Below are 16,179 nucleotides of genomic sequence, written 5' to 3'. Positions count from 1 at the left end.
CTCATATCTTATATACATATAATATGGGCATTTTAGTATTTTCACATAAACGGGTATTAAACGGATCCCCACGGGGTGGGTACTACTATCCCCGTCCCCGCCCCATATAATAAACGAGTCCCCGCCCCCCATCCCCGCGAGTTCAAAAAGCCCCCCATATCTGCCCCCCGGCGGGTAAATCCCCGCGGATACCCGCTCCGCCGGGGGGTTTTGCCATCCCTAAGTCCTTCCGTGCTATATCAACACTAAAAAATAACTAGATTTATTTTATTTAATATGTAATAATTGTTAAACATAATTTCAATTATTAAAATTAATTAACAAAACCTAAATAAATTGAGTGTGGATTATTCTAAGCTAATAATTTTCTGGTACACTATACTTACAAAATTTCTGAAAACCCAAAAATCCTAAGGATCATTACCAACATATGGAAACATAATTTTTACATGAGTCCTTCACACCTCTTCGTATGCATCACACGGAGCAAATTTCTATCAAACCCACTCCAACCTACTATTGCAGCGCATTAATGCTACGATTTGCCCCTTCAAGAGGGGCTTGGTGAATGTCATTCCTTCACCAAATGGAGTGAGACAATGGCGTAACGAGGTTTTACTTTAGGAAATACCAACTGTCAAGACTTTATCATTGCCACTGTCACGGGACGCATTCAGCTGACAGGTTAGGCTAGGCTACGACATGATGCTGGTGCTAATCATTCAGGTGCATTAATTACACATATTCTACCACTCAAGCTACAAACCATCCTCTTTAAGCATCATTCTTGGGCGAACTTGAACAAACACTTCAGTTTCATACTAAAATCATGAGCATCTCACTAACAGTCATTTTAATTACTCTCAAAGGGCCACCATCTCACTAACTTGCGAGTATTTTATTTATTTTTTATAATCTAATTTTATTTACTTCATTTAGAGTTTAAAATTCGTTAAAATTCGTGAATTGAGATTTAGATTATTTTATATAAAATAAATGAGTTGATATGTAACATTGAGGAGCGAAATATTTTTTTTTATTATTTATTATATTTGAATTTAATTTTTCCTACTTGACACTTTTACAAATTAGTTTTAAAGGCATATAATTTTATTTCATAGTAAAATAAGATAATATGAAAATTATATGTAGTCTTTACAAGTATTTTGAACAACACAAAATAAAGAATTAAAAGCCTAGTAATCAATAAAATTAGTGGCATAGCAGTCACAGATATGAAAATACTAATAAATGCATAATCAATGAAAGAAATAGACAAAATTTAAATATAATAAAATAAGTAATGCTATTTTTCTCGGGGCAAATAATGACAAAATTGTTGCTGGAAATAGACCTCATGCACACTATATTACATAAGTATGGAATAACATATTAAGTAATTAAGTTTAAGAATATTACGAATGATTTTTATTGTTTTATGTGTTAATGTTGTCTTGTTATGTAATTTAGTTTTATTAAAAAAAAAATTTTGTTCTATCCAACAAAATTTAGAAGTATTGTTTATACATACTTTTTTAAAAAAAAATTCTAAATACTAAATAATTTTTTATTGAAGAAATCTAACAAGTTAACAAATAAAAATATTATTCTCTAAAATGTCAATTCAAACTAAGTCTATAATAATTCTGATTAACAATAAATTTAATGTGACATACGCATAATTTACATAAATGAGTTGTGTCATTTATTCATCTAATTGATTCGATTTAATTATTTTTTTACGACAAATTCATTGACATATATTATATCCAATTATGTTATACTATAATATCTAGGCATGGAACTTAGTAGTTGAGACAATTAGGACATTATAAATTATTTTAATGTTAGCAGCTCCAATGTCTATAATGGATCAGGCATATTAGATGTGTATTTGGATTATTATTTACAAATAAGACTTTTTATATAATTGATTTTACAAACTCAAATTTAATAAAAAGTGAATCAGTGTTAAAGTAATTTATGTTTCATAATCGGTATAAAAATAAATTATAATAAAATAAATGTTGTTCGAATTACATTATTTATAATTATATTAAACAAAAATTACTAAAAAAAGACATAAATTTATATTATTCAAAACCATATTATTCTAACACTCTTTGATTACAAGTTTTTTTGAAAAGAATTTAAACTTATTTGTTGAAATTTAGTACTCTTTACGTTATAATTTTTTAGTATTCTTTTTTAGTACTTTTTTTGTATTTAAATATATCTTTCTTAATAAAATTTAAATTAAAAAAATAACATCTTATAAAAAGATACGTATTAATATAACATGATTAAAACATTTATATAAATAATTAATATTAAAAATTCTATCTAAAAAAGTACAATAATATAGATGGGTGAACATTTAAAAAAAAACCTCTAATTGATTATTTATGGTGAATGAGAGTTTAAATCCGACCTCATGTACGCGTTTAAAGAAAAATAATTAACTAGACAAAAAAAAAAAAACTATGCCGTTCAAATAAATTAATTGTGTTTTTTATTCTTTTAACACATTTGCCAAAAACGTCCTGATTCTACTTTTTTCAAACAATTACTCATCATTCAACTAACCTTTTTTAAAACCTAAAAAATAACTTTAAATTAAATAAAATCTAAATTCACTCAACTCTAGAATCTTCCTGTGAAAGTCTCTTCACATCATGGCCTGAGCCTCAATAAATCTATCTGTCAGAACCATCTTCACATCTCTCACATACTCACCTGAATAACAACAAACCACTCCATGCCCTTGTTGATTTAGACCAATCTCCTCCTAAACAACATCAGAACAACCAACCTGCTCGAAATCTGGAACGTAAAACACCTTGCCGAACCGCCAACAACGATGGAGGCCGAATTGAGAAAATTCACTTACTTCGTCATCACCAAATGAAGGAACATGGGACTCTTCACTTCCTTCGACGAGGCCAGTGCTTAGTTCATCGACTATCCAAACGCCGAATACTAGGCCTTCAACTGCCAGGCTCTAGCCCCTTGGTTCTTACATGGCGCGATTAAAGGCAATCGAGAAAGAGAAGGAGGCGCTTGATGAGATGACGCAGCTAATGGGCCAACCGGATGACTTGCCACCAAAATGCCCTCCGACCGTCGTCACCGAAAACGGCCGTCAGGCCCCTCTTTGTCGGTGTAAGTCTTTCTTCACCTCAATACATACCACAGTCTGCTAAATTTACACCCTTTTCCAAGACATGCCTAACGCCTAACTTTTCAACTTTCACACAGGGATTAACTGCATCCCACCTAGCGAGGTTGCTTCCGGTGCCTATGCCGTCAACCTTAGCATGGAAGAATTTCTCCAGAAGGTTTGCTATGGCGCCTCCTTGCCACCACCTTCCTACTTTCGTACTGAGCTGGGTGTTCGTGACACAGGAGTCGTGTATGCTTTCTCAGTCGTTCTCCCTGGGAACCCGTTGGGAGCCGACATCCACGTTAAGGGAAGGTACAGTCCTCTCGAGATAGATGCTAAGGAAGATGTTGCTTACAACATGCTTCAAAAAGTCCTCCACACCACGGATCAAGAAATACGGGACTTCAACTACTTGAAAGCAAAGATGCTTGAGAGGGCCAACAATGCACTTTCTGAAGAGGTTCAACGCCTCGAGGAGAAGTGTCGTCTCCACGGCTACGACAGCAGTTTGGACAATGTATCGCCATAGCACTCTTCCAACCTTTTATCCAATCCAGCTACATTCCACAGATCAATCGTCACATCATTAGGAGGGCTTTTAATTAGTAACGTTACCGGAAATATATTTCTATACTGCATGCTGATGTCGGTAATTGTTATGCTAAGCTTCCATGATCAATCCAACTTTTGTAATCCACTTTATTATGAATGAACTCTATTCTGATCCAAACACTAATTTACTCAACACTCAAAATCAAGTTATAAAAATTCCACCCCACATGATACACCGATAATGACCCACGCCTAATTTTATGTCTCAATACGCCACACAACCACAAACTTTTATTTATAGTTCCAACTTTTAACACCTTCTGTTTTTGGCTATCACCTGTAATTTTGACCACTAAATCTCAGGTTATCTTTTACTATAATTTTACAACTATTTTTATTGTGAAATTGGCACAACCCCAAACCACGAATCAAAAACTTTGAGGTAAAAAATTAACACAATAATGTTTATTCATTTATTTGAAAAATACCACTTTACATTTTCTCAAATTATCTTAAAGTTCAATTAACAACGAAAAAGTCACAACAGGAATTCAAAAAGAACCAATTTGTTAAATTTTTTCTTTTTTTCGAAACAATTACTATAAAAGACTGTTAACAAGATTTAGTTATTAACGATTAAATCTTTTTATAGTATTTATAATAATTAAGAAAAATGACCAGCTCTTTTTATAATGAGATAAATATATCTTTAATTATTTTTTTATTATTTTTATTTTCTTTATTTCTTCTAAAATTTTAATAATTTTAAATAATTATCTATTTCTTATTTATTTTTAATTTTTGTGATGTTTTGTCTTGTTATGTCAACGAATAAACATCACAAAAACAAAAAAAATCAATGATATTAAATAAATAATAAAAAAATTACAAAATTTTTAAGAAAAATATAAATTATCAACATCAAAATTATAAAACATAAATAAAAGATAATTAAGGATATATTTATTTTTCTATAAAAAATTCTGCTTTTTTTTAAATATTATAAAAAAATTCTGTCTTTATTAATAATTTTGATATTAATTAAATATCCTTTTTAACAATTAAATCGTTTTTAACGCTCTTTTTAAAATTTTTTTGGTCATACATCAAACTCTACTTAAATATATTCACCCACAATAACAGAAACAATATTCTTTAGTTGTGTTTTTCTATATGTACTTACTCTTCTTTAATTAGTATTTTAAATAAATTCTCAGTTCACCTCCATTAACTCCAAAAAAAGAAAAATTTATAACCACCTAATCCAAACTGATTCATTTAAAAAAAAAATACACAGCTTAAGCCAAAATTTAGACGAACTAAATTTCAATTATGGACATAAGTATTGTTTTTCATTTTCATTCATATAGATAAAATTTTTTCCCATACTCATGGACATAATTAATTAGTCCATTTTCCATGGTTTCAACCCAAAATTTTACGGATGGCTCATTGAGTTGGCTTGGCTACCGCTCTCTTCATTCAACTCCGCTCGAAGCCATTGTGCTGTGCCCCTTCTTTCTTCGATGTTATCCACAATGGGTATTTTTACATAATCTTACTCCGCAACGTCCTAACTGGTGAAAAGTGCAACATACACTCTCTTACCTTAATATTCACAACAACCACCTTATCTAGGATCTGAATCATTCCAATATTTAATAATAAATCTCAATACTAAAAAAGGCTGGAGAACTGAAATGCCAATAAAATACACAGGCGTATCTGAAACGTTTCCATTAGTATGAAGCCATCTCTGTTTGATTGTTTCATCATGAATGATTGATGGCTAACACAACTTTAATTAATTCGAGAGAACAACTCATTGATTTTTGTCGCGATAGGCAATTGGCTAATTGTAAAATTGGATAGACAGTGAATAAATTATGAATTGATTTATTTTTGTGCAAGTTTCTAAACTTCGTCTCTGATCTTTTTTCTCCAGGGGTTCTATGTGAAAATTATTACATTAAAGAGATATCTAAATTAAACTATCAAATTATATATTAACAGTTGCTCAATCTAATTAACGCTATAGCTAGCCTATATTAATGTTAGCAACATGCATGAATTAAAGGTTCACATGGTTCACATAGAGTTACTAGATAAGGAAAAACAAAAGAGGATTGTTATTTTAATGGTGATGACTACTTCGCGTAGAAGAAACCGTGAAGAAATTAAATGTGTTTATTCATTAGAACATCTAAATACTGATTTTTGAAAAGAGTTATAAGAAAAAAGAAGGAAATAATTAAGAGTAAAGTACCATTTGTATCCATGGAAGTTGAAAACGCCGATAAATGTACCCACGAGAGAAGAAAACTACCAAATGTAACCATCAATCGTGACATCCGTGGGACGAAACTAACCAAACCATATTCCGGCATTGACTCCGTTAGTAACGCATCTTCCGTGGCACTTTCCGGCGTGACATGGCTTGGGGGGCTTCACACGTGGATTGCTGAGCTGTGTGATCGTTATAATGTATCCTCAACCCCAAAATTTCCCAAATTCAAACCTTGTTCCATCCCAAATAAGAACCATAACCCTAGATTCACAAAAATCTTCAAAATTATACTAATGTCGAGGCGAAGACTGTTTACTCCAACTTCGAATGGCAGTGGTAGTGTGTCTGGAAGCTCAAATTCAGGAAGGGTGCATGATAGAAAGTTCAATGGGAGATGTTTCTGTGGGTTGGGGGTGACGCTGTTACAGTCAGGGACGGTGATGAATCCTGGGAAGTGGTTCATACGTTGTCCCAATTGAAAGGTAACCCGTTTTACACCCTGTTATGTGTGAGTTGAATCGGTATCTGATTTTAGTTTTTCTGCCATGGATAGAACTCGGACTGAAACTTCTTTACATGGGTAGACGAAATCGAAGGGCAATGGGAGGGTTTGAGGAGAACACTGTCAAAAAGAAAGATGCAGGAAGACGTTAATGAGGCTAAGGCTGAACTGAAGATGCTCATGATGTTAGGGAGGTGTGAAGCTGAAGTTAGTAAAGTTAGGTTTTGGCTTGTGATTATGTCAATGGTGGTGGTATGTAATGTTGTCTGCACTTTGTATCTGATTCTCAGGGAGTTTTGAGCACAAGTAGTTTGAGTGTTAGGGTTTGACAAAAATACCCATGTTCGATTCTGTATCTGGTGTTTGTAGACATCTCGAATCCAGAAAATGTCAAATAGAGTCTTATAAGACTTGTAACTTTGCAGAAGTTATCTATTACTAATTTCAAGTCATTTTTAGTCTCTGCTCCAAAATAACATGAAATACAGGCAAAATAAGCTCATAAGTACGTAGAAATTGAGAAACTGAAGTGTTCAAGTTATAGGTATGAGTTTTCAACCACGACCATGCACAAACACCGAAAACCAAAACATAAGCAATTGTAGGTATAGTATGTGACATATCCAACAATTGTAACATAAACTGCCATGGCACAGTACCAAAAAAAAAACATAATATAAAGACTCTTGCTTCATGGAATTAGAGTGGAGTTGCTGCTGCCGCTTGACCCTTCCTTCAAGTGTGCAGTTGTTGACCTCTCTTTTGGTGGTGGACGGAAGGCAGGCTGAGGCCACCTACCTGAGCTTGATCCTATCCCTGCGGGAGTAGGAATGAATTCCATGAATCTGGAAGTAGTGCCTTGGGAGGCAGCTTGCATAGTTTGAGGTGTCACAGTTGGTGGCACATCAGAGGCCGTGGGTAATGGAGTAGTAGTAGTTGGTGTTGCTGGAGCAGAATGTGGTTGGTGAGTAGTTGGTGGTGGTCTTCGCAGATTCTTCTTCTTCCTTGGTGGCTTTTTTGCAGTTGGTGGCCTAGTTGAAGGAGACCTCAGTGGATTAGGAATGGGTTGAGGAACTGGGGTGGTCTCCTACAACAGCAGACACATATGATTGATTTGATTAAGAACTTTTAAAATGAAGTTGTAAAATACATCATTAGACTTACATGTGGTGGCTGAGATGCAGCTGCTTCAGCTGCTTCAACAGCTTTCAGAGTCTCCTCCAGTCTTGCAGCCTCATCCCCATCATCCTCAGCAGCTGGGTGTTGATTGGAACTTTGTCTCCCAACACTCCCAGCCATTGCTTCCTTCTTCTTGGAACAGCTACGGCTGTTGTGTTCAGTCTGCAATACATGTAACATGAACTTTCAAATTGTGGACATTGAAAGCACAAGTAATGGGAGCATATGAATTATGGTTTACCTTTAGGCAGTACTTGCATGTGTTGGGGCCAAACTTTCTGGGGGCCCTATGAGGATCTGGGGTGGGTTCTTTTGGGGCGTCGTTCTTTTTATCTCTTTTCAACTTTGGCCTCCCAATCTGCTTCTTGTATACTGGGGACAATATAGGAGGTAGATCAACATGCTGCCAGTATTCTTGACTAGAGACAGGCTGGATGACGTACTGGTATGTGCTATTATATGCCCCCATAGAAAGCCAGTTATGTGCATGTTCCTCTGGCTTCCTATTCTGGTATGCCAGTGCAGCACATGCATGCCTGCACGGCAAGCCAGTCAGTTGCCAAAACCTACAGGAATAAGTCCTCTTGCCTATATCCACCATAACCTTATGAAGCAGGCACTGTACTTCATACACATTTCCAGGATCATCTCCAGTGGGAAACGGCCGCCACTTATTGCTCTCTCTTTTCTCTTTTTCAAGCCTACTCTGTTGCACAGGAGTGATTACTCCATTATAACCCACTAACGCCTTCTTATTTCTTGCAATGATACTCATCATATAACACCGCACCTCTTCCAGCATAGTTATGATAGGCTTCCCTCTCATTTTCTTGATCCTAGAATTGAATGATTCGCAGTTGTTGTTTATGTAGTTGTCAGACTTTGGATACTAACTAAAACCACTCCTACTCCATTGACTTGGAGGGATCCTATTCAGATACTCCCAAGCATGGGGATTGACCCTTTTGATCCTATCCAGTACAGCATTGAACTCTTGAGGGGTTGTGGCCTTGGCACATCTCCACATTGCCATTTTCAATTCTGTGGGTGGATTCGGTAGTTGAATGATCCTTGTTGCCTCATCGAAGGTTACCTTTGGTGAATGGATGGGTATATTTGGTTGATCATTTCTTAAATCTGGTTGTTCTGTGTTTCTTCGACTATGATAGACTTCTTTCTCTACCACAGCATCCTCTGTTTGAGCATCCGGCCCAGGCACACCTCCTACAGTCTCACTCAATTTCACCACTCTCTTTCTCTTCTTCTTTGGGGTTGGGGGTCTCCTAACACACAGTTTGGTTCTGTGCTTCACTGGGGTCCTATTAACAGTTAATATCTCAAGCTCTGGTTCGGGTTCATTGTTCTCTTCTACGAACTCAGGAAGGTCAAATGGATGCTCGGTGAACACCTCAACTCTCCTCCCATTAGCAATGGCTGCTTTATACATACTCACCACATCCATGTCTAGTCTAAGCAACCTCAACCCACCATCCAACTCCTTCCCATGTTCAAGCCAGTAAAGCTCGCTCACATCATTGTACCTTATGTCCTTTACTAAGTCATTCATGAAGAACTTATTAAGCGTGTTCACATTCACTCGTTCAATCTCTGTTTTCTCACCCCCAACATAAGCCAGTTTCCCATCATCACCCTTTTCAAATTTTCCTCTATGACTAATGACTAGCGTAATGTGGATAGTTGCCATCTGCAAACACACATATATACAGAAGAGAAAACGAATTCACAACCACATCATAGCCACTAAAAAGACACCCTAATAAAAACATCATACCCACAACCATGCACCAAAAATCCAGAAAACCATCACAGAGAAATCGAAGGTTAGTGCTTACCTATGGATGAGACCACGCAATTCCAACAGCTGACACGATCCACACCAACAAGCACCCTCTCTTGAACACGGAGATTATCATCGGCACCGGAGATTTTCTATAAGTGGAGAGGATGAACAGTCTACTCTTAGGGCTCTACCCTCTGTTCTGTGAAATGCGCGAAGAGGTGTACCTTTGATAACTGTTCAATTTTAATTTCTCTTTTTTTTAAAAAAAATATAATTTTGAAATCCAATTATATTTTTAGGTAATTGTATTTATAATTTCCACGTGTGAAGCCCCAAGTCATGTCACGCCGGGAAGTGCCACGGAGGATGCGTTACTAACAGAGTCAACGCCGGAATAAGGCTTGGTTAGTTTCGTCCCACGGATTTCACGATTGATGGTTACATTTGGTAGTTTTCTTCTCTCGTGGGTACATTTGTCAGCGTTTTCAACTTCCATGGGTACAAATGGTACTTTACTCGAATGATGAATTTGTTTTCTGCCTGGCTAAGAATTTTTGGTGTATTTCTATGATAATCACCCTTTTGTGCCTCAAATATTAAGAGTCTCATCTTGATTTTTTGTGTTTGTTGGAGGAGAAAGTATGGAAAAATAATGTTAATTATGAACAATGTGAACAATAAATTAAAAAAGAAAGGTAAAATTAAAATTAAAAATCAGACTATTAATTAATTATTTAATTTCAAATTTAAAAATTTTAAAAATTAGTATTAACATTTAAACTCATTCACACTACGTATGGTTATTTTTAATTTTACCATGATCTCCAATACACGTCCAAAACTTGCTATCTTCTCTTCTCCGGTTCTCCCCGTCCTCTCCGTCACGCGTTCGTCGTGCCTAACTCATTTCTCTCTCCTGCATGTGTGTATACCTGGCGGTGAAGCAGAAAAGCAACGGTGAGATACCAGGCAGTGTAAGTGGTCATAAGAAGACCCAAGAAATCAAATTCTGTAGTTATGAAAAGAATGAATGAAGACGTTGGTGGCACAGCAAGCACCGAAGATATAAGTCCAAGTCCTCTTATCAAGATTATCGTTGATGTAATATATGTTGCTGGCACAGGCGATGAGTTGGATAACAGATCCAAAAAGAAGAAACGTGCAGTTAAATGCCAAACCCACGTTCCTCCAGTGCTTCCCCAGGAGTCCATCAAGAACCTCGAACCACTGTATCACGTGGTTCTTGAAGTTCACCCTTTCTCTCTCTTTTCGAGTTCTATATTCTACGTACAATATGCTTATCACAGTATGCTTATCAGGTATGTCGTCCAGCTACCTAGCAGACCGTACAACTTCAAAGTCGTTTTCAACCACCGCCGTCTGACGCGGACACCAACCTTGCGACATCTGAAAAATTTAAGATAGATCCAAATCCAACAAAAAACCATCGCTACCTAATGAAATGAACATCTAACATTTGTTAATTATATATACTTAAACTAATCATCCTCGTAAGAATTACAATAACCATCCACCAACCTATTGGACTGAACATCCATCAATGGGCACGTGGGGGGGGGGGGAGAAGCATGGGTGCGGATGTGGTTATTTTAATTGTTATGTGGATGATTATTTTGATTGGATTAGGTTTAGTTATATATAATTAAAATATATTGGATGTTCAATTTATTAAGTATGCGGATTATTATTTTTATCCTTAAATAAATGGTTATTTTCACTATGGGTGAGCGACACCGGTGGCGGCTTGTGGCAAGCCGAGCAACGACGATAAAGTGGGATGATTATTGATGAAGGTGGGGGTGGCAGCCGGTTGAAAAAGAAGAGGATGTTGGAGTGAAATGTTTTGATGGATTAGGGTTTGAGATGGTTATTTTTTTAGAATAACCGAGTGAATTTTTTTATTTAGGTAATTTGTAGAGTGTATTTTAATTTTTATAAGTATTTGGACTAAATCTGCAGTCCATTATTCACATTGTTTAGATTTTTCATTGTCTTCCTAACAGAGTTGTTGTTGGAGTATATTAACAGGTGAGCTTCCCATAGTATTTTTGTATTTTTTGTTGTTTGAAATGAAAAAAGAGTGGAATTTGTAATGCCACATAGAAAAACCTGTGTAAATTCATTGATGCAAGAAATTCTTTTGTTTTTTATTCAATTGCTTGTTTGAGAATTCATTTTAAATTATAAATTTTGATGTTTGAAGTTGATTATGAATTTTTAATGATAATTATGGATAATTTATTCTGTGAAAGAAGAGTGCTTGAGAACTAGCATATTTTGTGATTTGTAATCATCAATTAGGCATCTTTAGTATTTTTAATGATTTGAAATTATATCTAATAGTGTGGAATTACTCACTTTTATTTTACTAATTAAGTACTAACAAGATTTTAATAAAAGTGCTAGCTTCCTAGACTCTCTCTATAAAATTTTAAATTTTATTAGCTTAAAAATTATTAAATTTAAATATTTAAAATTATATATTAAATTTTTAATAATTTTATTGTAAATTTAATTAAATTGATTTACCACAACTTGACTCCAATTAAACCCCTGAATTAATCATTCTACCGATTTATTGAACGATTTAGTTCTCGCAACTTTATTTTTAAATATCTTAGTCTTTTAAAAACTATTAGACACTACCTAAAACTCTCCACAAAACATATTTTATAGTTCAATATTCCTAATTTTTTTAAGCATTAAAACGAGGAATATTCCTAATTCTGAATATAGCAAAATAATTGCAAACGCTTTAAAGATTTTTAGTATCAATAAAACAAATTTTGAAACAAACCAATAACCAATCAATGGTGGTGTGGATTACAAAAACAGGGGGCCTAAATACCGGATGAACAAAAACTGGGCCCACCAAAGTAAAATATTCATTTGTTTATATGATAAGCGCGTGACCGTTGATCTCACATACTTCTTCCTCGTTTGACCCGCGGAGCACCACCCTTCCATCACCTCGGTTTCCTCGTCGGGCTGCTCTCCACTCACTGTCCTCACTGAAATGGATGTGGGAATGCCAAGAACGATTTATGAGTTTATGGGAGAATAGCAACAGTGAGAAGCAAGAAAGAGAAGAAAATGGGGCATGAACTTTTAAAATTGAGTCGTTTCTTTAATTTCAATTTAAAAGGACAGGCAAAATCTTCTTTTCATCACCAATATATACAGACTACGTGCATTATTGCTAATTACGAAAAATACGTAACTATTAGTTGTTAAAATTACTTTTTGTTGTTGAAATAACATTACCCCAATAAATTAGAATGAGAAACCTAATTATAGAATGAGAAACCTCCTATCCAACTAAACCGGATCAAATCAAATTAGGAGAATTGCTCTAGTGGCCATCATTTATGTTTTGTAATAGGTACCCCTAGAATTAAAGGCCAAACACTAAATAGAATCTTTTAAGTGTTATATGAATGACTATTGTGTAGCCGGTGTAGGTAAATTTGTAATGTCTAGAGAGGTTATCTATCTCCAAAAAAAAAAAAAAAAAAAAAACATATTTCAGAAAAAATTTAAAATTCATTTTATCATATTAATTTTAGTTTTTTATGGTATTTTTTAATTTAAAAAATTAAACATTAATTTATTGTAAATTTGATCTATATTTAAAATTTTAAAGCGAAATTTAAACTTCTATCATTTATTTAGACAAATAAATAAATTAATCGCTTGACCAACTAAGTTGGTTAATTTATGACATTAGTTTTGTTACGGCTTGGCCTAAACCACTAGCGGGCCGGCTCGACCCGAGCACCACCCGACCCGAACGGTCAGGAGCGGGACGCTCAGTCGCCAACCCGGACACGCGTCCCTGACAGCTACGCTACAGCTGTGTGAAGGAAGCATCAAGGAAGGTGGGCTTGTCCTTGATGGGCCCACCTCTGACACGGTATATATGGCGAAGGTCCTACCCTTCCCCCAAGCTACGTCACATACCATTTAACCCTTTTTCGCCTGCACACTTCACTGACTAGAGCGTCAGAGTGTCTTTGCATGTGGCACCCCCTTCTCCATACGAAGAGCTCGGGACGCCGGCTGCACACCCTTCAACCCAGCAACCCGGAACCAGGCGATTCTCCTCTCATCAATCGAACTACCAACCCGAACCGTCCGGTACCTGACCTACCGAACATTGGCGCCGTCTGTGGGGACAATCACCTGTATGGACCTTGTACTGAGCCCAGGAGGAATAGGCCGCGAGACCGAGCGTAGAGGGGAAGCCTCTGCGGCTCCTCCCCAGCAACGCACGAGTTCCCCTCTAAGACGAACCACACGATCTCCCGAAAGGTGCCCCTTCGGGGGAACTAGCGACAACAGCGCCAGAATAATGCAAGAACTACGCCACAGAATGCAAGACCTGGAACGCTGGCTGGCAGACCGATAACATCATCAACAAACTCTCGAGTCGAGCTACTCCCGCTCCGTCTCGAGAAGCCGCTTTCGACGAACAGCTAGCCCACAATCTGAGCCCGAAAATGCCAGGAAGGGAGGACGCGCGAGAAGACGCCGGGACCCCCTCATATACGCCAGGCACGACAGGCATACCACAGAGCGAAACCGCGAGGACGCTCGTCGGGAGGACGACGAGGGAAGAACAACCAGAACGCGAGGACCAGTGATAATGGGCGCAACCCCATTTTATCGTTCCATTCTCGAGGTCTGGCTGCCAAAACACTTTGACAAGCCAACAGACATGAGGTACGACGGAACCCAAGACCCGCAGGAGCACCTTACGGCTTTTGAAGCCAGAATGAACCTGGAGGGAGTGGGAGACGAGGTAAGGTGCCGCGCTTTCCCGGTCACCCTAGCAGGACCTGCAATACGGTGGTTCAATAACCTCCCGCAGGGCTCGGTGACCAGGTTCTCAGACATCAGCCGTGCCTTCCTGGCTCAATTCACAACCAGAATCGCAAAGGCAAAGCACCCAATCAATCTACTTGGAGTGACCCATAGATCCGGCGAGCCGACCAGGAAATACCTAGACCAATTCAACGATGAGTACTTGGAGATCGACGGGCTGACGGATTCGGTTGCAAGCTTGTGCCTGACGAACGGACTTCTAAATGAGGACTTCAGAAAGCACCTCACCACGAAGCCGGTGTGGACAATGCAGGAGATCCAGTGTGTAGCCAGGGAGTACATCAACGATGAGGAAGTCAGCCAAGTCGTCGCTGCCAACAAACGGTAGCCCTCTTACAATCAAAACTGGCACCACGGGAGCGGAGAAAGACAAAAGGAACACTCCAGGGACGGCTATCCGAGCAAGGCGCCCAGGCCATTTCCTCGAGTCGGGAAGTTCACTAATTACACTCCCCTCACCGCACCAATCATGGGAGTTTACCAACAAATAGCCGAGAAGGGGATCATGTCGAAGCCCCGACCACTGAAGGAACGAACAGGGGGGAATCGGAGCCTCTACTGTGATTACCACAAGGGCTACGGGCACAAGACACAGGACTGCTTCGACCTGAAGGACGCACTGGAGCAAGCGATCAATGATGGAAAGCTAGCCGAGTTCTCCCACCTCATTAGGGAGCCGAGGAAACGGAACCGCGACCATGAGGGCGAAGACAAGACCCGGGCAGCAAAGCGATGCCAAGAGCCAGAGGACAACGACCACGGCCTTACCATAGTGAACGTGGTAACGGCGAGAAACGTGGCGCCTAGGTCCAAGTCGGCACATAAGAAAGACGCCAAAGTTCTGGCTATTTCCACATCCTCCGCGCGAAGCCCTAAGACACTTCCATCCTTTTCATTCGGCCCGAAGGACCAATGGTTCGACGAGGTCACGGAAAGCCCTCCCATGGTCATTACGGCTAGAGTGGGAACCGGCCTCATCAAGCGGATCCTTGTAAATACGTGGGCAGATTCGAACATCATGTTCCGCAATGTGTTTGACGCCTTGGGTCTGAGGGACGCCGACTTAAAGACCCACCAGCACGGCGTTGTAGGGCTCGGCGACCACTTCATCAAGCCAGACGGGATAATCTCCCTGCCGACCTCTATGGGACAAGGCCAAGGGAGAAGAACGGTAATGGCAAAGTTCGTGATCCTACGAGACTCCACGGCCTACAACATCATCCTAGAGAGGAAGACCATCAATGACTTAGGGGCAGTCATCAGCACAAGGATGCTGCTAATGAAGTTCATAACTGAAGAAGGATCAGTAGGGTCTGTAAGGGGAGACCTGGAAACGGCAATCGCTTGCGACAACACCAGTCTCTCGTTAAGAAAGAAATCCCAAGAAGCGTTAAGAGTGTTCCTCGTCGACTTGGACGCCAGAGTCAGCGACAAGTCGAGACCCGAACCAGAAGGGGACCTGGAAAAGTTTAGAGTCGGTGACACGGAGGAGAAGTTCACCTTCGTGAGCAGAAATCTCCCTCACGAGCTGAAAGAACCTTTAATGGAAATGATCAGGGCCAATGGCGACCTATTTTCCTGGACACCGGCCGACATGCCAGGGATAGACCCCCAACTCATGTCACACCATTTGGCCGTCAAGCCAGAAGCCAGATCGGTGGCCCAGAGGAGGAGGAAGATGTCACAGGAAAGAGCAGAAGAGGTGGCCAAGCAGACGGCCAGCCTCCTCGAAGCAGGATTCATCCGGGAACTTGACTACTCGACCTGGCTGTCGAACGTAGTCCTAGTAA

The 16,179-nt window shown here is 38.5% G+C and overlaps 1 protein-coding gene across 1 annotated transcript; it reads left to right on the top strand.

Moving 5' to 3' along the window:
- The first annotated feature begins 2,921 nt into the window (after positions 1–2,921).
- LOC110270546 (uncharacterized) lies at positions 2,922–3,715 on the top strand. The gene is made up of 2 exons (XM_021120152.2): positions 2,922–3,162; positions 3,259–3,715. The coding sequence occupies exons 1-2, from the start codon at positions 3,021–3,023 to the stop codon at positions 3,690–3,692; spliced, it is 576 nt and encodes a 191-aa protein (XP_020975811.1). The 5' UTR covers positions 2,922–3,020; the 3' UTR covers positions 3,693–3,715.
- Positions 3,716–16,179: the final 12,464 nt, after the last annotated feature.

The sequence above is a fragment of the Arachis ipaensis genome, chromosome B4, assembly GCF_059453495.1.
Source record: "Arachis ipaensis isolate K30076 ecotype BB chromosome B4, ASM5945349v1, whole genome shotgun sequence".
NCBI classification, from domain to species: domain Eukaryota; kingdom Viridiplantae; phylum Streptophyta; class Magnoliopsida; order Fabales; family Fabaceae; genus Arachis; species Arachis ipaensis.
The sequence above is the reverse complement of the archived record's forward strand: the minus strand, read 5'-3'. Positions and strand labels throughout refer to the sequence as shown.

Bases quoted from the DNA above. Each gene is read 5' to 3' on its own strand.
- LOC110270546 (XM_021120152.2), top strand. From the start codon at position 3,021: ATGGCGCGATTAAAGGCAATCGAGAAAGAGAAGGAGGCGCTTGATGAG. The intron at 3,163-3,258 runs GTAAGTCTTTCT...ACTTTCACACAG, and splicing joins TCAGGCCCCTCTTTGTCGGT to GGATTAACTGCATCCCACCT.